A 23,859-nucleotide genomic window follows, 5' to 3' on the forward strand; every position below is an offset into this window, starting at 1 on the left:
TTTAATGTTTGCTAGCGTGCTTGCATAAGCTTGTATGATTGATAGTCGATCAAAGTTCAAGCAACTTGAACAGCTTATCGAATATGCTAATTTATATACAGACGATCCTTCATTTTTGCACAAAGTACTTGTACACGCATGCTTCTCGATCGTGCAGTAAAATGTATGGTTATATGAAGTTCAATGTCTCCTAACTTTCATGACTGTTTTGGCACCTGGCACGACAGTGAGCTAGTAGGATGATTCCAGAGGCAAAGTTGCTGGCGCATTGATATATATTATGCATGTGCAAGTTTTAAGTGTCCGTGGAATGCGGCTTGATGCCATATATTATATGTACCTTATGTCTGTTTATGTGATATGTTCGGAGTCCTTGAGGATTTCGTCACTATTGATTAAAGGCACAAAATTTATATACATATCTGTCAATCTATTCACCTCAAACTAATTCTCGTTGCGGCTCGATGTGTGTTGTGTAGCATCTGTATGAAGCTCTTTGCACTGACAGTAGACACCGGTAGACGCTGAAGATCATAACAGTGGCGAATCGTGTAGGTGACGGGATGGAAATTTAAACTTTGAGTTCGGTGTAGTGGTCTTTTATGAATTTAACATAGTGCGTTAAATAGCGTTCTGTTACAACAATGTCACAACCGAAAACAAAATTTGAATTGAGTTACACAATTTCTGGACATAAAGCAGACGTACGTGCTATTTGCACGACGCGCTCCGGAAATTTGATAACAGCTTCACGAGATTGTACAGCCAAGTTGTGGGAATGTGACCAGTAAGTTATTGTAAAGTAGGCATTATCGTCCATATTTTTGTTCGGATGTGTGAAACGCTTTTATTTGTAAATTAGAAGCTATACTAGAATATATAATTGCTTGAAATGTGATATTTATAACCACAAGTCAAAATTATAAGTCTTATGGCCACACCCTTCATATGCAATGTGTTTATGCACATATAAATGCAATTATATTGTTTTTTTTCCCCTGTTACACAGGACCAGACGTAGTTTTGAGTTTGGAATAACGTATGAAGACCATCGCAACTTCGTATGTTCTGTATGTGTCGTCACAGATGAATCTGACAGGGATTTCGTGGTTACTGGAAGCAATGACAAAATTATCCGTGTATTTGAAATAAGTGGCAATACACCCCTACTTATGTTGATCTCCCATAGCGATACAGGTATGTTTATAAACACTGTGTAACGATCCGTTGTTGAACACTTTGTATCAAATCGTTCAGTATACCATACACTATTGCTACAGATATTATTTGTTGTTATAAGATAAGTTCCAGAATAATTGTGTTTAGGTATAAATATTTCTTTTGTGTAGTGGTGGCCTTGATAGTGATTGTCTTTCTCAGAGAAAGACAAAAAGAGGTGTGTGTGTGTGTGTGTGTGTGTGTGTGTGTGTGTGTGTGTGTTCTGGTCTGGAAAGTGCAGTCTGTAGTTGATCAAACACAGATTGTTTAATTGAAATTTGATTTTGGAGGTGAAAATAGTGTTTATGTTGGTTTGGGTGTAACTGTGTATCATGGTGTAGATACCATCTCTTTGATCCAATTTGGATGGATATGTATTGTTTTCTAAGGCTGCATCAGATAGTGAGTTGACACTTTAGTGTAGCTGTTGGTACATAGTTTTACTTATTTATTAGGTAACCAGTTCTGTTTGGAGCCATCTGTCCTCGTACATTGGATCAGGGTTTCAAATATACGATACCTTTTTTTATGTCAGTGTTTCCTAAGAATTCAGAATTTTAATGTGACATACAGTATTAAAATGATTTTTGTTCCTGAAATAGCAGTCAAGAACTGATAAAATTAATCGAGGCAGTACTTGTACTACTGCATCTGCTGCCACTAATTGTGATAGCAGTGGTAGTGGTAATGTTAGATAAAAGGTGTACAAGGCAGATGGTTTCTGATATAGCAAGTTTAGGGGAAAGAAAGTTTAAGGAGATTGCACCACCTAAGAATATTGGGAAATGAGGACGATCTGGTGGGAAAGAAGGATGTACAAGGGCAATGAGTGTGTACAGGGACAGTGTTAATCCTTATGGTTGCTTTAGTAGATATGTAACTGTCTTCAGAAGCTGGGCATGTTACTCAGTTCTCTAATATGATATGGGAGGTTATAGCAGAGTGGGGTTCAATCCAGTGAGAAGGGCTTCCAGAAAGTAGCTGAACAGTGCTGTAGGACTTAAAGGATTTTGCTCCAGTGGGAAGGGCAGTTTCTGCCATGTTGTTCAGATAAGTGTGTTAAGGTCGAGGAGAGAGATGAGGGACAGTATTCATTGGCAAGACAGTAGAGAAGATGGAGGATATGGAAATCTTTGTGCTTGTCGGCACAAACCCAGGCTAGCTGTTCATATGATTGTGAAATATGATCAAAGACCCAGACATCACATATAACAAATACACATTCATAACCAGTTCCATATGCTGTGAGCTTTCCTGAGAAAGGACTTGCTAGATCACTTGGCTGTAATCAATAATTGGAGGTATAAATGTTTGTAAAAGGTTCTTTTCTGGTCAAGAGGGAAGAGATTTTTATATGTTTGTAGGATGTGGAGAGATGCTGTTGCTTTCTTGCACACAGCAGTTGCATGCACATTCCAATTCCGATTTTAGTCTATTATTACTCCTAGACTCTTTGCTGAAGGAGAGAAGTTGGTTTTTGTCCCATTTAGGGTCAAAGATGGTAGGGATTCCCGATAATTCAGGCTAATGAGCCCAGAATGATCAGCCAATACTGGTTGGGTTTTTTGCACATGGGCTGGTATTGAAATTCTGGATGGCTGTCTTCTGGTTTGTTTTTGCACTTAAATACAACTGAACATCATCAGCGTACATGTGGTATTTGCAGTTGTACACATCATTTACGTACAATGGAAAGAGTGTAGGATCTAGTACCAAACTCTGGGCTGAAGGGGGTCATCTTATGCTACCTGTCTTCACTGTGACTTTAAGATGCTGGACTTGACGCATTGCTGGTGAGATGTCATGCATGAGCGAAACCATTTCACTGCACTTGGCGAAAAATTTAGGGTGCTAAGTTAGGCAAGTAAAATGCTAAAGTGTCAAAGGCTTCGCTAAAGTCGTAGAGAATAGTTGCCTCTTGTGCATCCACGGCAAACTTCAGATGTTGTGCTGCTCTTGCCTTGTGGCAAATAACTCACATCGTTTTTCACTTGCCTTTAAGTGTTAGCTTTATTGGTGTTCACACGTGTTCAGCAGTTTTCAGTTGTGAATGCAGGCATGTGTTTGCAATGGAATGAGTCAAAAGGAGTGTTAACTGTGCAGTGGAGATATGATTTACAGCTTGTGTTATTCATACATGTATGAAGTCTCCAGATATCCTATGGTCTGTATGGTGAAAGAAGAGCACAGTTAAAGTGGTATTTGTGTGGTTACTTTATCAACCAAAACCAAACACATAGTGTGATTTTGTATGTGTAGCCTATCCATGACAGCAACAGTGTGGCCAGCTGTCAGGACTATTGTTTTTCCATTTGAAGCATAGTGAAAAGAACCCTTGCCAATCACCCATGCACCAAAGAGTATGTATGTGCATGTATAATGTCTTAGACATGATTTTGTCAGAAAAAGTAATGCAAAGAACTGTGCAAGTCTGAATGGGCCAGTATTATTTAGACCCACAAGCTTATGCATTTAATCGAAACAGTTTCACTAGAACTAGTTGGCTGGTGTGAATAATTTGCAGTCTATCCTGATCAGTCACTGATTGGTTAATATAGTAATGGAGAAATAAGCAAATACAGGTATTTATACGTAAAAAAGTATTACATTGTAAACAGTAATAACAAATAATCCTCTCATTGTAAAGAATTGATTTCATTATATCAATGTTAGGGAGTGAAAACTCTGTAAATCCATTTGTCTGTGAAAACCTTGTAAATTCAGTAACCAGTAACTCCATAATCAAAGAGAGATTTGGAAGTGCACGGATTTCTGTAATCTGTCAATTAACTAGGCTTTTACTACACAGTTAAACAAATTGCAACTTTCTGTATCACTTTCTAGGAAACCATTTTCTGTATCATTTTCTAGGAAACCATTTTTGCTTCTCCTGCAAAATTTAACAAAATGGAAGTTAAGGGGTTTTCATTGCCTAACATCGATATATATTATGATTACTTGCAAAGCAAATACAAAGCAGGCCTTGCCTGTGTCAGATTAATTTTATTTTTTCAAACTTCCTTATTTTACCAAACATGCTTTGGAAACAATGTTAGCAGTTATAATGTGATCACTGTTTACTTTTTGGTTGTATGATTCTGCAGCACAAATGGAATCTGTGAACTTTTGAAAAAGGTACATACAACTGTAAATGAGAAAAAACAGGTTCTGGTAAATGCAGTTCTTGCCCTATGAAGTAGCTGACCTTGTGCTTTATTAATGTATGCAGTGAAGGCTGTATTTGTTGGTAATTGTTTTATCATTTGGAAAGGCATGGTTAGTGTAGATGATGTGAGGTTAATGTGGGTATGAGCACAGTTGTATCGAAGTCAATTAATTTAGCAGTGATGAGCTACTTTCCTGAGTTACCGCTAATCTTACGCCATTGATTAATCTCTTATTAGCATTAAGATTTCTAATTAACATGATAATACCATTTTTCTTTTGATATGCTGAATCGAACTGTCTGCAATTACACTGAGCTTCTGTATCTTGCTGAAGTCGAAGTTATCTTTGTTCATCACTTTGTCCAATATTAATTCTTCTGCGTGGCTGAGCGGTAATGTGCTTGCCTCCTATGCAGCGAGCCTAGGTTTGATTCCCGGCCGGGTTGGAGATCCACTCGGGGGCTGGGTGTATGTGTTGTCTTTATCGTCATTCATGAAAGTGGCGAGATTGGACTAGATTGTAAATTTGTACGGGTGCTAATAACAGCGCAGTTGAGCGACACACAAACCAAGTGTCATCCTCACCATCATTTCATCCTCATCATTGGCACGCAAATCACCCAATGTGGCGTCAACTGAAATAAGACTTACACTTGGCTGAACCTGATGGGGATCTCCTTGGCAACAACGCCATACAATCATTTCATTGTTTTCTTCTGTGGTCTGTGACACATTCCAATGCTGCAGAATGCCCTCAGGTTGGTGGTCTCCCTTTTGGTCTGCATGTTGTGCTCCATTAAGAACATGGATACAATTCAGTTTCTTCACACAGTACACAATGCTTGCTTTAAGAAAAAAGGAAAGAAAGAAAGATAAAAACATCTCTAACTGCTGTTGTGCATGAGAGCAAAATTTAGATTGTCAGTAGATGCTGCCTTCTATATTCCTTACATCAATATGTGTGGCCGAACTTGTGTGATGGACTGTGCTTATGTACATAATCTAAGCAACTGCTACAGCTGCTGTGCATATTTGTTAAACAGATTGTCAATAGGCTGCACTGTGTACATTGCTTTTATCAAAAAATTGTTTGAAATAGCTTTTTTAATGAATACAATAACTTTAAATTATTAGCGTGTTTTTGTTGTTAGTGATGATTGAAATCTTGAAAATGATGTCTCAATCTTAATTTTGATTAAGTAATATGGGAGATATGACATACCAACAAAAAATGCCTCTAAGAAATAATACATAGGATTGTGCGTGCCCACATATACGATTGGCAATGTTATTGCAGAGAAGAATGTTACCCAAGCACTCAATCATCACTGCATGCTATTGTTGAGAAATGAACTGTTAGGACTGGTATGTAGTTGACTGCAGATCTTCGTTGAGTTTTGCGTTGAAACTCCACTGTCACAATTTTGCATGTAGGTTCCCAACAGGTAATTTTGTTGCCTCTGCTACACTGCACTTGGCACTCATTCATGACAAAAATGTTACCATCTAGGTTGCTATTCTGTTTAGGTGAAAGTAATCTATATTACACATTTGGCGGGATTTACTATCTATACATATTGTAACTTTTTATGTTTAATACATGTTTTGAGACCGTGCGAGGTGGCGCAGTGGTTAGCGCATTGGACTTAGGACGATGGTTCAGACACACGTCTGGCCATCCTGATTTAGGTTTTCCACAATTTCTCTAAATCGCTTCAGGCAAATGCTGGGATGGTTTCTTTGAAAAGGCATCACTGATTTCCTTCCCTACTCCAAGCTTGTGCCCCGTCTCTAATAACCTCGTTGTCAAAGGGACGTTAAACACTAATCTCCTCCTCTGTGTTTTGATTAGCCAGTTGAAGAATGGGCAGATCATCTTCTACCAAAGAGAAATCTGTATTGTTCCCACATTTTCCAATGTAATCACCATCGTGTTTTCAGAAATAGCGTAATTGGCAATTGATGCTGAGCCGTTCATTGTTTGCACCTCAGTCACATTTTTGTTCTGTGACCCAACTAGAAACTTAGGCTATATGAATTACTTCCTTTAACAACAGTGAGAAGACCACTTGTGAGAGTTAACAGTTAAAACATTTAGATGTGTGGGCCTGCTAACTGTTCACAATCTTTGCCTGTGTTAGCCACTGTGCTTTGCCCTCTGTGTCCCCCTTCCCTCTCCTTCCCAGTGTTTAGTGCCACATGCTTTGTAACACTACTCATGGGAAACATGAGAAGACTTAGTGAAATGTGGGTGTGAGTGATTTACTATGCAGCATGACCCTTTTTTTTTTAATAAAAATCTTTCTTGCAGTGTGCTCTGTGCAACCGGGCATACTTCCAGGCACACTTCTTAGTGCATCTTGGGATAAAACTGCTGCCTTCTGGAATATATTTGACTTCAAAGAACCCACTGTTGTACTGACTGGACATGAAGCAACTGTATGGGCTGCAGTGCAGATGCCTACTGGAATAATTGTAACAGCATCTGCAGACAAAAATATAATGATTTGGGAATTAAAAGGCACACTGATTGACACATTGCAAGGTAAGCTACAATCTGTAGCTGTTAGTGGTGTACTTTAAAAATATGGTAAACATTATTTAGCGCTAAAGTTATAGTATTTTTGATCTGTATTCACAGTGTTAGGTCATAGCGTATGAAATATCAAGTTTTAGATTGACTGAAGTTGAATACTTGCACATGATAAAAATTATGCCATTGCCTGTAGAAAGTGATGTTTACATATCCCAGTACACAGGCAAGAAATCAACTAAGTGACATGCTATCAGAGGTTTTCTTTGCTAATGATGATGATGATGATGATGATGATGATGATGGAGAGCTTGTGACAGTTTGTTAGTGAGTTATTTTGATGTTGGCAGTTATTGGCAATAGATACTTTCACTATAGTTGACATATTCTGCTTGTGAGAATCAGCAACTGTATTGATATTTAAGGGAAGTCTCATTGTTGATTTTCAGTTGCACATTTTTAATTGCATGGTGTGTTTTGATCACTCAATAGTACTGAGTACTCTAACATGAGGTTCTGAATAGACAAGAGGAGTTACTGACTCAAATACTTAAATCTGAAAATAATCCTGAGTGTATATTCAGAAATGTGCAGTTTTGATTTATCAGTAAATGTGAATTATTTTAAATAGGTTCTTTACCAGGTTTGGAGTTGAAAGTGTGTGGTGTGTATGGTTGAAGATTTAATTGTAATTTTTTTTTAGTTGCGGATGTGCAATGAAGTTCACAAGTAGGTCCCTGGAGGTCACGATGATGGACAGCAAGCTGATCCCTATATAGTTATTAAAGTTATTTGGTTTCATTGCAGAGTATGTGACACGTTAAGCTAGTTGGGAAGGTGTGCAACTGGCCACCATTGATGCATCGTGGATCAGAGACCAGTGTATGTGGCATTGTTGGTGGAACAACATATGGTGTTTTGTCCAGAGGGGTTCCTAGTTGTAAAACTCTAGACTTGCTAGTTGAGAGCGTGTGTTGATGACATATTGTTTTTAGATTTGTGTTTGCTGACTTTTTGTGTTAAGGATCATTTTATTTTTTTACTGTAGTAGGAATGGTATTGGTGCTAATGTGCATATTGTCTGTATATAATGTGGTATTAGTGTAATTTTTTTGATTTTTTTGTTTGTTTGTTATGTTGTTAGTTGTTGGTAATTATCTTGAACTGTGGGTTGCGGGTATTGTGGAGACCGTTTTGCCGATGTAGGTGTTAGTTATGAGATAGTTTTGGTGTTGTGGTACTGTGGACAAGTTGACTGGTTTTGTTGTTACTGCATTGTTAGTTTCTGTGATTTTTTGCTAGGTTTCTAGTAGAGTTACTTTCAGGATTTCTATATTGATTATGGTCTTTCAAGTAAAGCTATATACCTAAACTCCAGCCGTCAGTACTGCATTTTGGTAGCTTTCATGATTTTTCACTGTACCTTGTTACTGTCACTGTTTTGTGCATTTCACTATTAATGTGATTTTGTTATTATGTTATATGTTAGTTTCTCCCCACTCAAAACCATTTTTCTGCAGTTGTTCCATTAGTTTCAGTGTCTGTTGTTAATAATTTGTATGATTCTATACTTCATGTTCACGTTTGTGCACCATGGAAACGTTCTGAGTATTGGTCACTATTTTGAAATAATGTGTGTTGGATCTTGGATTGTGGTATGACTTCATGGTCAAAGCTGATGGGTGGTAACAAATGCCCGGGTTTATCTGCGGCCAGGTGTCGAGATGATTAAATCTTATAAGTCACATGATAGTCTGAGAATGTATTATGCAATGCATGTGGTGACTGTCACTGTGGCATGCTTAATAATTCTTATGCTCATCAATTTCTCCATTGTCATTTTTTCTTCTATTGCTTCAGGCACGACACGTGGTTAAGCAAGGCACTAGGATGGAGGCAGTACAGTTTTCGTTACACAGGAATGAGTTGAAGCAGTTTTGTGAAATCCTGATGTGAATATAACCACTAAATTTTCAGCGTTTTTTTTATATATATAGCTGTGGTTGTGAGTTAAGAAGTTGATAAGATATTTACCACAGTTACATAAATAATTTTGTGACCTTGATATAGATCTAAAATTATAGTGCAAATTAATGTTAGTTACATAACCTCTGTTCACTTTCTTCAGATTCTCTCCATAAAGTGGAATTAGCAACAGGATCTATATCCCCAACCATTTACAACTTTGGAATTGCAGAAAGGTTTATGTACACCCCCCCCCCCCCCTCCTCCTCCTCCTCCCCTTCCAAAGTGAAAAAGGCTGCATGCTTTGATGAGGTAGTCACAGAACGATGTACGTTCTGTGGACTTCTCACTAAGTGTTGGCTTATTTCCTTTTTTAGTTTCATATTAGAATTAGACTACCACCAGTCTTCAAGAAGACTAAAATTTGTGAATGGTCTTAGGTATTCAGCCAGAAGCCATTGTACAAATGGTGCAATACCCTAGGATCCTTAACCCATGCCCTCGAAAAATTGCATCTGACTGGCATTCAAGCAATTGAGTGGCTGTAAAACCTGGACTTCGATTTTTATTTTTACTTTTTGTTATGTTGTTCATTGTTCACAATTTTTGATTTGTAGTTGTAATCATATTTCTTTGGTCAAGAACATCAAACACTGAATAAAATCTTGGTTTACTGTTCAGTACAGTAGTAACAATCTATTAGATTATACCCATTTACAAAGAACTGTCATCTTTTATCGTGAACTACATTCTCAAGAAATAGCAGGAATAGTATTGAAGATGTACAGCAACAATTTAGAGCAGTTTATCATGCCCAAATGGACCAATAAATAATCTGAAAGAATGTTAAATGGTTTCAGTTTTGGTGCTCAAAATACAATGACTCATTTCTCATTGGATACGTGAAATGATACTCCAATGGCTATGTGAAACTGATATAGTACCAACCTAGGTATGGTAAACTACACCTTTTCTAGATATCAGCTCATGGTTTCACTTATTTGACATATTACATTTTTTAACAAAGTTTTGTTGTAGCCATGGCTAGAAATAACTGCAGTGAGAGAGCATTATAGAACTTTGTTGCGTATAAGTTAACAGATAACTACATTGCGTGAAGTTCACCTGTTAATCTCATGTTGAGTAATTTGTTTCAACATTTACTTAGTTTTCCTCAGACTAGTTAGTTACACGTGCAGCAAGTGGAATTTGCTGAAATTTGGTTTTGTCAGCTACCATTTGCTTTATGAAAATCAGTTTGGAGCAGCTGTGTAATTGGGCCTGCTTAGACAGGATTTTAGGCTGCATTTCGCATTGTATACAATATTTTGAACCATACACGATTTAAATACTGCCACAGACTGCAGCAGCATTAAGTTTTATGCAAATCCCTGCTCTCATATATTAGGTACCATATAGTAATGGGAAGTATTATTTTGACTTTGCAGTAGTGTAGGTGCCACAGAATTCTTAACATGTTAGGGCTGCTGTAAGACAAAACACAGCTGTTTGTGCATGATTGTATTTAGGATTTTGGGTTGGAGGCAGCATGATTACGTCTGGAAAATTGCTGGTGCTGAAGGTTGCTTTCATATGGAATTTACCTTGTATATTTCTGTAATTGAATTAAGAAGTCATGGCTAAAGATTTTAACTTCGTGTCACATAAAAGGGACACAGCTGTCATTTATTCTTAACTGAATACTGAACAATAGTTTGAGAGTGAAAACAGTTTTCACTTCTTTTATCAAGAATTGGAGGTCATCTTGTGTTACATTATGTATCATATTAGTTCCTAATGTAACCAAATCAGTATTGTAAAGCTGAAGCACTAGTGACTGGCCACAGGTAAAATTGGTGTGCATTAGTGTTAGAGGTAAATTTGTAGTATGTGTTAATGTTCAAGGCTTATATTGCTGTAATGCTGTGTACAACAAACTGTAAGCAGCAGCTGTGTGATACTTTCTTTTTGCCCACATTTGCTGCGATGCAGTTTGTATGACTGGTCCTGGGCTTACTCACATTGCTCATTGCAATTTTAATTATAATGGCAAAGACCAATTACAGGGATAGGGCATGCAGACTTAGACATGGTAGTTATGTTGCAACCTTCATCAAGAAATATATAAAAGTGCAAGAGAGTTAAGAAGTGCGCGGATATGAAATGTTGTAGCATAGAACTTGCATGATAGAGGGAAGCAAATCTGTTGCCATGAGAAAAGTTTGTTAGTATGAAAGACATTATGTGAAATACGGTAGGCAAGTGGTGATAGTGAAATAATAAAAATATGTAATGTGATACTGTTTTATTAACTCAGTGTATGCAGGTGGCTGATAGGATGTAGTTCGTAGACAGGTATGTGTCAACAAAATCGTGGACTAACGAAGATGGTGAAGGTATTGGTGCTCAGTAGTAAGTTTTTGGTGAGAATGGAGTAGTAATGGTGTTCAAAGACTCCACATGATGGTAAATGACCTCATATATCCCCTTTTGGTGAGAAGCACGGTATTTTTGCTAATTATCTGTATGTTTGCTTCCTAGATCCTCCACAGTCTTTCCAGCAGTCCTTTTGGTCTGTTTCCACTGGCTGCTGTGCTAAAGCTATGCCTGCCTTCCTCCTTATTTCCTAATTCTGACCCCACTGCTATTTCATATCTCCTTTAATCCCTCCCCAGCTTCATACTTATACTGAGCGAAATGGTTCTGTGGTTAACACACTGTACTCGCATTTGGGAAGATGACATTTCAAAACCACATCCACCTGTCCTGATTTAGGTTTTTCATGACTTTCCTAAATCGTTTAAATCAAATATTGGGATGGTGATAGAGGGAATGGCTGATTTCCTTCCATTTCCTTCCCTAATCTGAGCTTATGCTTCATATCTAATGACCTCATTGTCGATGGTATGTTAAACACTAATCTCCTCATCCTAATCCTTCATGTTTCTCTCTGCTCTAAATCAGTTATTTTTACAGGCCTAGACACACATTTAGCTACCCTTGTTATACCCCCTTCTCACATTGTTCCCTACATTCTTCCACAATGCATGTTTTGGCAATATCCTTCCAGTATGTCAATGTATGTAATAGATGGTTACAAGGACTTCAGCTGTTCAAAATGAAATGAAAATTAAAACACATGCATTCATATCTTTTTCATTTAATTTATATGCAACCAGTTTCATTATTCCCTTACATCATCTTTAAGCCAACCATTTACAATGTAATCAAGTTAATAAACATGCTAGTAAAAGGACAGTATGAAAATTGATAAGAAATGTCCAAGGTAATTTAGTATAAATATTTGGTAGCAGCCAAAGCGTACAGTGTGTTAACATCAATGTTTGTGAATCATTCACAGTAGAAAGAGAATATCTATAAAAAAGTTTGAATATTAACTGAGAAATATAAAGTCATACAACAGTAAAACTAATCTATGTATTGAAGGTCAGTAATGTCAGCCTCAGATATCTAAGGTGTCTCATAATTAATAAAAAACTAAAATGTTAAACTAATATAACAATCTGTAACAAATTACCGCTTTGCAGAAAACAGTATCAATATGTAATATGAGGGTTAGGCAGAACCAAAATAGATCAATAAGTGGATAATCAATGGGTACATGGGTGAATGGTAGAGTGCAGATACCTGAAGTAACTGTAAAAAAGTGGACAGGAATATCTGTGCAGAATGGTAAACATATGAAAGCATATATTGAATGAAATCAGACAGCAAAAAAATGAACAAAATGTGCATCTATATGAAAAGTAGTCCTTGCAAGAAACAGGTCAGAGGATGGTGTCACCTATTGTTAGAGAATCCGATACAGACAAAGTGTGTTATATTTGTTTTACATTTTAGTTTTTTATTTATTAAGTATGACAAACCTCAGGTATCTGAGGTTGACATGTTTCTGACTTCCCATACAGAGATTAGTTTTTACTGTTGTATGATGTTCTATTTTTTAGTTAATATTTGTAAAATTTTATAACTGTTTTCTAGTTCCTTTTGAATGGTTTACTAACGTTGATGTAACATCATGTACAGTTTGGCTGTTGGCAAATATTTACTGTCAGTTCCCTTGGATATTATTAATCTCTCAATTTTTTACCTTCCTTTTATTAGCATGTATATTAACTTGAGTATGTTGTCACTGTTGTTTTTTATGCAGGAACTTGAAGGTGGTGTAATTGGAACACCAAAACTGGCTATGTAAACAAATTAAATGCAAAAGAAACAGCCACAGGTGTTTAAATTTAAACTTCAGCTGTGAAGTTTGTTCCCTACATACATAAATGAGCTTAATGGATAGGGTGGACAGCAATCTGCTACTGTTTGCTGATGATGCTGTAGTGTACAGGTGTCATTGAGTGACTATTGGGAGCTGCAGGGTGACTTGTACAGAATTTGTTTGGAGTGAGAATGACAGCTTGCTGTAAATGTAGAAAAATGTAAGTTAATGCAGGCAAGTAGAAAAAACACTCCTGCAATGGTTGAATGCAGTAGTAGTGGGATGCTGCTTGACACAGTCACCTCAATTAAATATCAAGGCATGACATTGTGAAGCAGTAGGAAATGGAATGAGCACATAAGGTCAGTAGTAGGGAAAGTAAATGGCCAGGTTTGGTTTGTTGGGAGAAATATGGAAAATTTAGCTTACCTATGAAGGATACCGCGTAAAGCACACTAGTGACAAATTGTTGAGTATCAGGTTGAAATAAAGGAATATATTGAAGCAGTTCACAGGCTTGCTACTATATTTGTTACCAGTAGGTTCAGTTCACACACAAGTATTACAGAGATGCTTCATGAACTCGTATAGGAATTCCTGGACAGAAGGCAATGTTCTTTTCATGAAGCATATTTTTAAATGACATCATATTCGCCATTGACTGTGAGAATTATTTATTACATAATTGCAGTTTCAGCTTTTGTATCATTGTCAAGTGCTGCTGCAAAAGTTAAAAGAATATAAAAATGAAGCACAGAGTGTAAGAGGGTCATTGCAAAAGCCATAGAAACTAATTTTTGTCTCAAAAGTGGTATGAAATTAAAAAATTCTGAACTATGCAAATGGTAGGTTAGTTCATATGTAAACATTACATTTAGGGAGGTGAATGAACATACACACTGTCATAAAGATAATGCATGAGAAAAAGACGAAACAAAGTTTGTTGCTTCAGACGTTTGTGCTGTCAGTTGCAACACTACACCATAGTACATGGCAGGAACACAGACCTGTGACATCTTAGAGTCCTTAGAGTCTGCAGCTCGTGGTCTAGTGGCTCGTGTTTCTACCTCTGGAACACGGGGTCCCAAGTTCGATTCTCTGTCGGGATGGGGATTTTCTCTGCCTGGGGACTGGGTGTTTGTGTTGTCCTTATCATTTCATCATCATCCGTCATTTGTGACAGTGGCTAGATTGGACTGTGTAGAAATTGGGACTATGTGCGGTCATTAGCATCCGCACAGTTGAGTGCCCCACAAACCAATCATCATCATTTGAGTTCCTTGAAATAATCTCCCAACGAATCCATCACACATTGCCAACATTGGAAGGTGCTGAATATCCATGGCTTCACCATGAGCGAGTCATCAAATCTCTCGCGTCACTGCTGTGGCAGTGTCTTTACGTATTTGGTTTCATGTTTCACACAGTGGCTCTTTCAGTTCTGCTATGAGGCTGTAATCACAAGGTGATAAGTCTGGCGAATGTGGTGAATGGTCCAGTACTTCCATCACCATCGCATGAGCAGATTCCGCACACATGCTGCCATATGGGCTCTCACGTTGTCCTGAAGAATTAATACATTGTGTAGATGTTCAGGACATTCCTCCCGAATAGCTCATCATAGATGTCATTATAGGAAAGAGTGACAGTAGTACGGGGGATTAGCACCTGAATGGCTGCTCAACTTACATTGTGGTCTCTCTTCACACTTCGTTTTCCTGGAAACGACTGCCATCTAGTGTCACTTTACTCTGGATTCTTGGGGAGGCTCCTGATACCATGGATTGCGTGTAGTTTGTAATGTACTATTGTGTATTGCAGTTGACAGTGAGACGCATTTAGTGTGACAACCTTTTTTCGTCTTTTTTCTTGTTCTTTATTTTTGTGGCAGTGTGTGCATTCATCTATCTCTGTACATGTACTGTTTACTTATGAACTAACATTCCATTTGCATTGTTCATAATTTTTTAATTTGTTACCATTTTTGAGACAAAAAATAGTTGCCATGACTTTTGCAATGATCCTCGTATGTACAGGACTGCATAAATATGTCATATAGGCAGTAGTACAGTACAACAATGGTGAAAATAATATATTACATAAGTTTTGCTTCAGCATGTGTCGGACTTTAAAATCATCTGACATATATAAACTTCGTAGTCAAAACTAAGCCATTTTGCTGTAGAAATACAGTAACATTAAATGAGTGTGAAGTACTGTACTTCTTGAAGTGATGTAAATTATGTGAACTGAATACCAATGTTAACATTCTTCACATTAATTGTTAAGTCAACACGGTAACACTCTGTGTGCATGAGAAATAAGGCTGTTGGTGTAAAAATACATTCACAAGTCAGACTGCCTGTGCACTTACCAGTGATAGCACATTCCAGTAATAACAACTGTAAGCTTCATATCATAACATCTTTTCACATCTGTTCATAGCATACAGCTTCTTTTGTGACGATGTAGTCATAAAGTACTGGGGGACGGGATAGGAAAATGTACGTTGAACAGACTAGCATAAAAATGCATCTGTTATCTGTTCAAAAGATATCACACTGACTTAAGTACTCATACAGAACTTGGCAACATTAATCTTTTGTTTGCGTATATGTTGCAACTGATGAAAAAACATAGAAAACCCAAAATGCTCCAAAATGATACAGGCAGCACTGCAGCACAACAGTGTTGAGCAATACATCACAAGACACTACCTTGTAAATGCAGGATACATGTTTTTATGAAGTCCTAATATGGTGAACATAGTTACGTAAAAATGTTATTGAGAAAAGTGTAAAATGTAATTACACAGTGTTATGATGCATTTCTAAAATAGATTAATAAGACAAGAAACACACTAAAAATAAAATGAAATGTAGAGGAAAAAATTAATTTTCAACTATAAAATGTGTGAGAGTGCACTTGATTTTCCCTTGTTATCATGTATAAAAACAGAAATACAGTAGAAAACATCGGGAGCACTTACAAAACTTGTTACATAGCATTTGTGAAGAGTTGGCAAAATACATCAAATACAACAAGGAAGGGAGGCAACCAAACCATCAAACCTTAAAAACTGAGAAAAAGCCTCAAATTTGATGAAATTGAGAAAAGACTTTGAATTTCCGTCGGGAGCCTGGTTTTGTAATAATATTCATCACTTCATTTTTGTATACAGAAAGATTGTTTAAATCAATTTAGGGGTGTATTGCAAAGCATTCAAATGATAGGCTATGTAGCTTAACATTATCTGAGTGTTTGTCTGTATATCAACATCTTTGACCATATGACTTGATGTAATTTCTTTCCCGAATTGGCGCTCTATTGAAGAGACGTGATGTTATTGCAGCATGACTGTTGAAATCACAGTGTAAGTGAAATAAGTGATTTATTAATGCTCTCCGGGGCTCAGCATTCATTTGCTGGGAACGGGCTTTGCGACTCTGGGATTCCTGAGCTCTGAACTGGTATGCGTTGCTAGTGCTCTGTCACGATAACCTCTGGGAATGCTTCAGCAACCACTGTGCGGCGTGGCCGTGAAACGTGGTGTGTCACAGGGAATGGGGATCTTGGCTTGACCACCTGAATCTTGAGGATGGTACATATCTCTATAACAACAAACAACCAACCCTCAGTCTCAATGTGTGTGGTGTGCTGATGAGATGCATGGCAGTTGAGGTGGAACAGTGATTGCCGGCAACCTCTGGGGAACCTGCTATACCTCAGTTGTATAAGGCTTTCCCTCTCTGTCTGGGCAGATATTCTTCCCTAACTGCTTATGGGGACACCATTACACCTAAATCTCATGTTCCTACTCCCAGTGGTTTGAGTGGGGCACTGGGCAGTACTAACGCCTCAATTCTTAAGTGACCTCATGTGGCCAGTGCATCTGGGTCATCTCTGTCAACAACAGTAAGCATAGTAACATACAACATCCTGTGGTGGATAACATTTTTGTTGTAATGAAACTTGTGGACAGTTCTAAAAAATTGTTACCATTCTATATCTGTAAAGGTCTCGACAGACTTGCAGGACAACTCAGATCTATTGTTGGGAAAGTACCAGAGCTCCAAGCACTAATAGAAAACACTGACGCTCAAATCGTTATAGGCACAGAAAACTGGCTAAGCCCGGAGTTAAGCTCATCCAAATTTTTGCGAAGAATCTAACGGCCTTCCGAAAGCATAGGCTAAACACGGTTTGCGGTGGCGTGTTTGTTGCTGTTAGTATTTGTTCAACTTGTCGCAAAATTGAAGTAGGTACTTGCTGTGGGTTAGTATGGGCAGAGATTATTGTTAGCAACTGGAGTAAATTAATAATAGGAGCCTTTTACTGACCTCCCAATTCAGATGATACAGTTGCTGAAAGGTTCAAAGAAAACTTGAGTTTGATTTCAAGCATGTACCAAACTCATACGATAATAGTTGGTGGCGACTTTAATTTACCCTCGATATGTTGACATGTTTAATTCTGGAGGTATGCATAAAATATCATGCGAAATTGTGCTAAACGCTTTCTCCGAAAATTATTTCGAGCAGTTAGTACATAAGCCCATGCGAATAGTGAACAGTTGTGAAAACACTCTTGACCTCCTAGCAGCAAATAATCCTGAGTTAATAATGAGCCTCAAAACCAATACAGGGATTAGTGAACACAGGGTTGTCGTATCGAGATTGAATATTGTAATCCCCAAATCCTTCAAAAATAAGCAAAAGATATACCTGTTCAAAAAAGCAAATAGAAATTCACTTGACGCCTTCCTGCGAGACAATCTCCACTCATTACAAATTAAAAATGTAAGTGTAGACCAAATGTAGCTTGAATTCAGAGAAATAGTATCGGCAGCAATTGAGAGATTTATACCAAATAAATTAACAAACGACGGAGCTGATCCTCCTTGATACACAAAACGGATTAGAAAACTTTTGCAGAAACAACTAAACAAACATGCCAAATTTAAACTGACTCAAAATCCCCAAGTTTGGTGATCTACAAAAGCTCGAAATTTGCTTATAACAGTTTCCTCAGCAAAACTGTGTCTCGAAACCTGGCAGAAAATCCAGAGAGATTCTCGTCGTATGTGAAGTATGTTAGCGGCAAGAAACAATCAATGCCTTCTGCGCGACACCAATAGAGATACTATTGAAGACAGTGCTACCAAAGTAGTTACTAAACACAGCCTTCTGAAATGCCTTCACAAAAGAATTGTAATCCAGAACAGCTGTCAACAGGAGTAACGTAGAAGTAAGTACCCTTAGAGTAGTGAAGCAACTTAAATCAATAAAAGTAAGTCTTCTGTTACAGACTGTATACCAGTTAGGTTCTTTTCGGAGCATGCTGATGCATTACCTCCATACTTGACAATCATATACAACCGTTTGCTCGGCGAAAGATCCGTACCCAAAAACTGGAAAGTTGCACAGGTCACACCAATATTCAAGAAAGGTAGTAAGAGTAATCCATTAAATTACAGGCCAATATCGTTAACGTCGATATGCAGCAAGAGTCTGGAACATATATTGTGTTCGAACATTATGAATTACCTCGAAGGAAACTGTTGACACGCAGTCAAGATGGGTTTAGAAAACATTGTTCCTCTGAAACACAACTAGCTCTTTACTCACATGAAGTGTCTAGTGCTATTGACAAGGGATTTAAGATGGAGTCCATATTTATGGATTTCCGGAAGGCTTTTGACACTGTACCACACAAGTGGCTCGTAGTGGAATTGCGTGCTTATGGAATATCGTCTCAGTTATGTGACTGGATTTGTGATTTCCTGTCAGAGAGGTCACAGTTCGTAGTCATAAAGTGGTTTCTGGTGTTGCCCAAGGTAGTGTTATAGGCCCTTTGCTGTTCCTTATCTATATAAACGGTTTGGGAGACAATCTGAGCAGCTGTCTTGAGTTGTTTACAGATGACGCTGTCATTTATCAATTAATAAAGTCATCGGAAGATCAAAACAAATTGCAGAATGATTTAGAAGAGATATCTGAATGGTGTGAAAATTGGCAGTTGACCCTAAATAATGAAAAGTGAGGTCATCCACATGAGTGCTAAAAGGAACTCGTTAAACTTCGGTTATGCGATAAATCAGTATAATCTAAAAGCCATAAATTCAACTAAATACCTAGGTACTACAATTACGAACAACTTAAATTGGAAGAACACACAGAAAATGTTGTGGGGAAGGCTAACCAAAGACTGCATTTTATTGGCAGGATACTTAGAAAAGGAGACTGCCTACATTACACTTGTCCATCCACTTTTTAGAATACTGTTGCTCGGTGTGGGATCCTTACCAGATAGGACTGACGGAGTACATCGAAAAAGTTCAAAGAAAGGCAGCACGTTTTGTATTATCGCGAAATATGGGAGAGAGTGTCACTGAAATGATACAGGATTTGGGCTGGACATCATTAAAAGAAAGGCATTTTTCGTTGCGATGGAATCTTCTCATGAAATTTCAATCGCCAACTTTCTCCTCCAAATGCAAAAATATTTTGTTGACACCGACCTACATAGGGAGAACTGATCACCATGATAAAATAAGGGAAATCGCAGCTCGCACGGAAGCATATAGGTGTTCGTTCTTTCCACGCGGTATAAGAGATTGCAGTAATAGAGAATTGTGAAGGTGGTTCAATGAATGCTCTGCCAGGCACTTAAATGTGATTTGTAGAGTATCAATGTAGATATATGAAGAGATTGTGGAATGTTACTCTTCTGCTGGAGGCTATGAGGGCTCTCCAAGTACAGAAGCTGTTGAATGCCAAGCTACTTATAGAATATCCCATCATCAGGGAGCTTCACACTGAGTTGAATAGTGTTAAGGGTATTGTCACATGCTGGGACATTATGGATATGGATACAAAAGAACTGCAACATGAATGGGAAAGTGCATGGGTGACTGAAGTCCAAAACTTTATGAAAAAGGTTGATGGGAGCTCCAAAAGTCAGCATCATTTAGTCTGACATTCAGTTTGCCGAAGTTGTCAGAGTGTTTGCAGCAGGATTTCTCCGGCTTAACGTAAGACTGTAAGTCCCAAATGTAATGTGCTGTTTCAAGTACCAACACTGCAGTCACACCACTATGGGTTGTGATGGTTGGGCTACGTGTGGATGATGTGGCAGTGAGGTGCACATACAAGGCTTTCAAAGCACTGTGCCATCCAGGTGTTTTAATTTCTCTCAGGCCCATCCTGTTTGGAGCAGGGATTGTCCTGTCCTTGCTGAAGAAAATAAGATGCAGGGAATTAGTCACACAGTGTGTCTTGTACTCTGATGCAAAGAAGGAATTTAAGGCCACACAGCCACCAAGTTTCATCAAGTCTTTTGCCGTGGCATTGAAGAATCCTGGCTAGAAGGTCAGTGTTAGCACCATGACTATGACTGCTGAGCATCGTAACATCTACCCGCACCTCTGATCCCACAGCCCAGTCACCCTATAGCTGAAGCATTGAAAGTTGCCGAACATAATTTCAATGTAGATGGTAAACCCTCATGGCAGACATCTGAAGAGATCCAGCAGAGTGTTTCTGTTCCACCAGTCTTGTCATCGTCCCCTAAAATCCAAGCTGGGGACGAATGCCAAATGGCCAGTGGTCTGTTCCGAAGCCATTGGTCCATGTGACCTTGTTGCTGTCTGATGGATCTGATGATGATCATACTATCGCTGGTATGGATGTTGACATTTGCTTGAGGGAACCAGTGAGTCCCTCAGGTGACTGCACCCTCTCCCTCTATTCCCGTCTCATCACCACGGTGGAACAAGAAGGCAAAGACAGAGTTAAATCTCACCATTAAAATGGCTTCCATACTGCAGTGGAACATTAATGGCTTTAGGACACATTTGAGGGAACTCAAAGTGCTGGTACAGGAAAAGCCTGGGTTTGCAGGAAGCACATTTTAAAGCATCTGATAACCCTCTCATAAGGGGCTATGCTCTCTATTGCAAGGATGACCTGACTGGCGAAAGTGCCAAGGGAGGGGGTCACTTTGTCAATAACATGCACCACTCCTGTGCTCTCCCCCTAGCTACTGACCTGCAAGTGGTTGCAGCTGAAGTTCATGTATGTTGGAGGATTACTATTTGCTCGCTATATTTACCTACACATGATGTAATTGACTCTGAGGCCCTAACAGGTCCTACAGAACAACTCGTCCAACCATTTCTTCTATGGGGAGACTTAAACGCCCGTCATATGTTATGGGGTTCAGTACATGAATGCTTATGCGGAGAAGTAATATCAACATATAGGTACAGATTGTATATAATCTATATATAACTCTTTAACAGCCAGTTGGAGATAAATTTATGTATAGCCCTTGTACTATTGGAGGTGGCCATACAAAGGAGACAATTGTGTTTTTTTTAATCTCATAAATGCATACACCACTACTTGGAGATTTAACATCCTTCTCCAAACTGTTTCAAAGCCTGGGAGATTTTTGACAAGTAATGGGTGTAGGTTTTCACCGTAAAAAATATTGGTGCTTTAACTGTTCACATAATGTTTTTAACAGTTCAAAGATCCAAATTGGGGGAGTGGGGTACACTATTTAAAATTATAATGATTTTGTATCATTAGTAGACATAATCTTTGTCAAGAAGTTACTCTGGTTACCGTTGATGAAAGATCTAACAACAAAGCACATAAAATAACTGAAAACTGTAAAAATAACCCAGCAATTTGGTAAGGGATTTGTATTTTGCATTTCTATAAATGGTAAGAGAGATCCTGCAGGGACTATGGCACTATTTATGTAGGGATCAAAATTGTAAATACTGTCAACCAGGTTGTCAACAGGTACTCGTCAGACTGTACAGATGATAGTGACTCACTGCTCCACACATTGTGATGCCTCCTAGCTAGACAGACCCTGAAAGTATTATTACTGCCATGGTCATTGTGGTTTGATCTGGTCAACTAACCAAACTTTGAGTGGTTGTTTAGAAAGTCACCATATGCGACAAAATTTTCTGGAATCTTTTCTAAGGAATATCTTACGGTGTTAGTCTGTGGCTTCAAGATGGTGAGCCAGGGAGGATAGGTGGGGGAGGGGTGGGGTGGACTGATGCCCCAGCTACATTAAACACACGATGTAAGTTTGAGGCTGAATAACTACAAGAAATATAGAGCTCCAGAATAAATATTTAAGTGATTTTCTTCAGTTTTATGGGAAATTAAAGATTTTATCACCATATGTGCTGCTGAGTCTGAGAAAGGGGGTACCCTGGGTTGGTACATAGTTCAGCTGTTATCTTCATGAACAGCTAACAAATTAAGGCACATAATTGTGTGTTGTTCATTGGGCACTGGAGTGGATGAGAAGCCGTTGCAGCAGAAAATTTCTCATCTGCTGTGTTTTTGTGTCCTAAAAGCAGTAGGTCCAAATAGTGTGTCGAGCAGAATAAATGTTACTCATAGTCCATGACACATGCAGCGGATACAGATTTAAAGCAAAAGAATGTAATCTGCTGGTTACAAGGACATGTTCATATAAAGTGATGCAACAAAGAAGCAAGGGTGTTTCATGTAGAACAACAATGATTTGGTGTCCCATCTCATAGCATTCTGCCATCTAGCTAGCAAGTAAAAGACTTATGTGCAATTGGAAAAGCAAATGATTAGAAGTGACAAACAAGAAGCTGAGAATCAACAACCTAGACATGAAGAATTTCCTGCCAACCACACACTACTATCCTCTGTGATGAAATAGTCTGCTAATTTGTGGAAATTGTAGAGTATCACCTTGAGTAAACATTTTAACAATATGTATTTTATTTGCTGATTCAGTAGCAACCCTCAACTTACCTAGACTCTGCTCTATATTTTAGACAGCAATGGGACAAGTGCAGCATGTAATTTAAAATTTTGTAATGTATTGAGCCTGCTTCCAAAATATTTAGTAAGGAGACTCTAACATGTCCTCAGAGTGGTTGCCTCTTTCATTGTTTATTATTATTGGTGAGCCCTCCCCCCTCCCCCCCCCCCCCCCCACACACACACACCATGGTAAAGTTAAATTTTATGCAGGCTGCTGTTAGATTCGTTAATAAAAAGACTGACCAACCGCTTGTTTTCCTAACAGTTAGATATGACTATTGTAAGTGTTGGTAGTTTTTACCATGTTGTCTGGACCAGTCCCCAAACTCTGGGAGCAAGGTATCACAGTGCTAAAATACCATATACCCTCTTTGAAGGATTGTGATTCATCTCCCTCTCTGGCTGTCCAACTTTTGGTTTTGCATGGTTTCCCTTAATCATTTAGATGAATACTGGGATGGTTGCTTTGAAAATGACACATGCTTGCCTCTATCATCCTTTCCCCTATTTGAGCTTGTCCTACATGTTTAATCTACATCTATGTACATACTCCGCAATCCACCATACGGTGCATGGCGGAGGGTACCTTGTACCACAACTAGCATCGTCTCTCCCTATTCCACTCTCAAACAGAACGAGGGAAAAATGACTGCCTATATGCCTCTGTACGAGCCCTAATTTCTCTTATCTTTGTGGTATTTCTGTGAAATATAAGTTGGCGGTAGTAAAATTGTACTGCAGTCAGCCTCAAATGCTGGTTCTCTAAATTTCATCAGTAGCGATTCGTGAAAAGAACGCCTCCTTTCCTCCAGGCACTCCCACCTGAGTTCCTGAAGCATTTCGGCAACACTCGCATGATGATCAAACCTACCAGTAACAAATCTACCAGCCCACCTCTGAATTGCTTGTGTC

The 23,859-nt window shown here is 38.4% G+C and overlaps 1 protein-coding gene across 1 annotated transcript in view; it reads left to right on the top strand.

Annotated features, from left to right (window-relative positions):
* The first annotated feature begins 360 nt into the window (after window positions 1-360).
* Window positions 361-23,859, top strand: part of LOC126299497 (phospholipase A-2-activating protein) — a 114,222-nt gene continuing 90,723 nt past the window's right edge. Inside the window, exons 1-3 of the mRNA XM_049991442.1 lie at window positions 361-787; window positions 1,010-1,197; window positions 6,697-6,930. Of these exons, the coding sequence (XP_049847399.1) occupies window positions 645-787; window positions 1,010-1,197; window positions 6,697-6,930 (565 nt within the window). The 5' untranslated portion in view covers window positions 361-644. The remainder of the gene's footprint in view (window positions 788-1,009; window positions 1,198-6,696; window positions 6,931-23,859) is intronic.

This window comes from Schistocerca gregaria, chromosome X, assembly GCF_023897955.1.
Source record: "Schistocerca gregaria isolate iqSchGreg1 chromosome X, iqSchGreg1.2, whole genome shotgun sequence".
Classification (NCBI taxonomy): domain Eukaryota; kingdom Metazoa; phylum Arthropoda; class Insecta; order Orthoptera; family Acrididae; genus Schistocerca; species Schistocerca gregaria.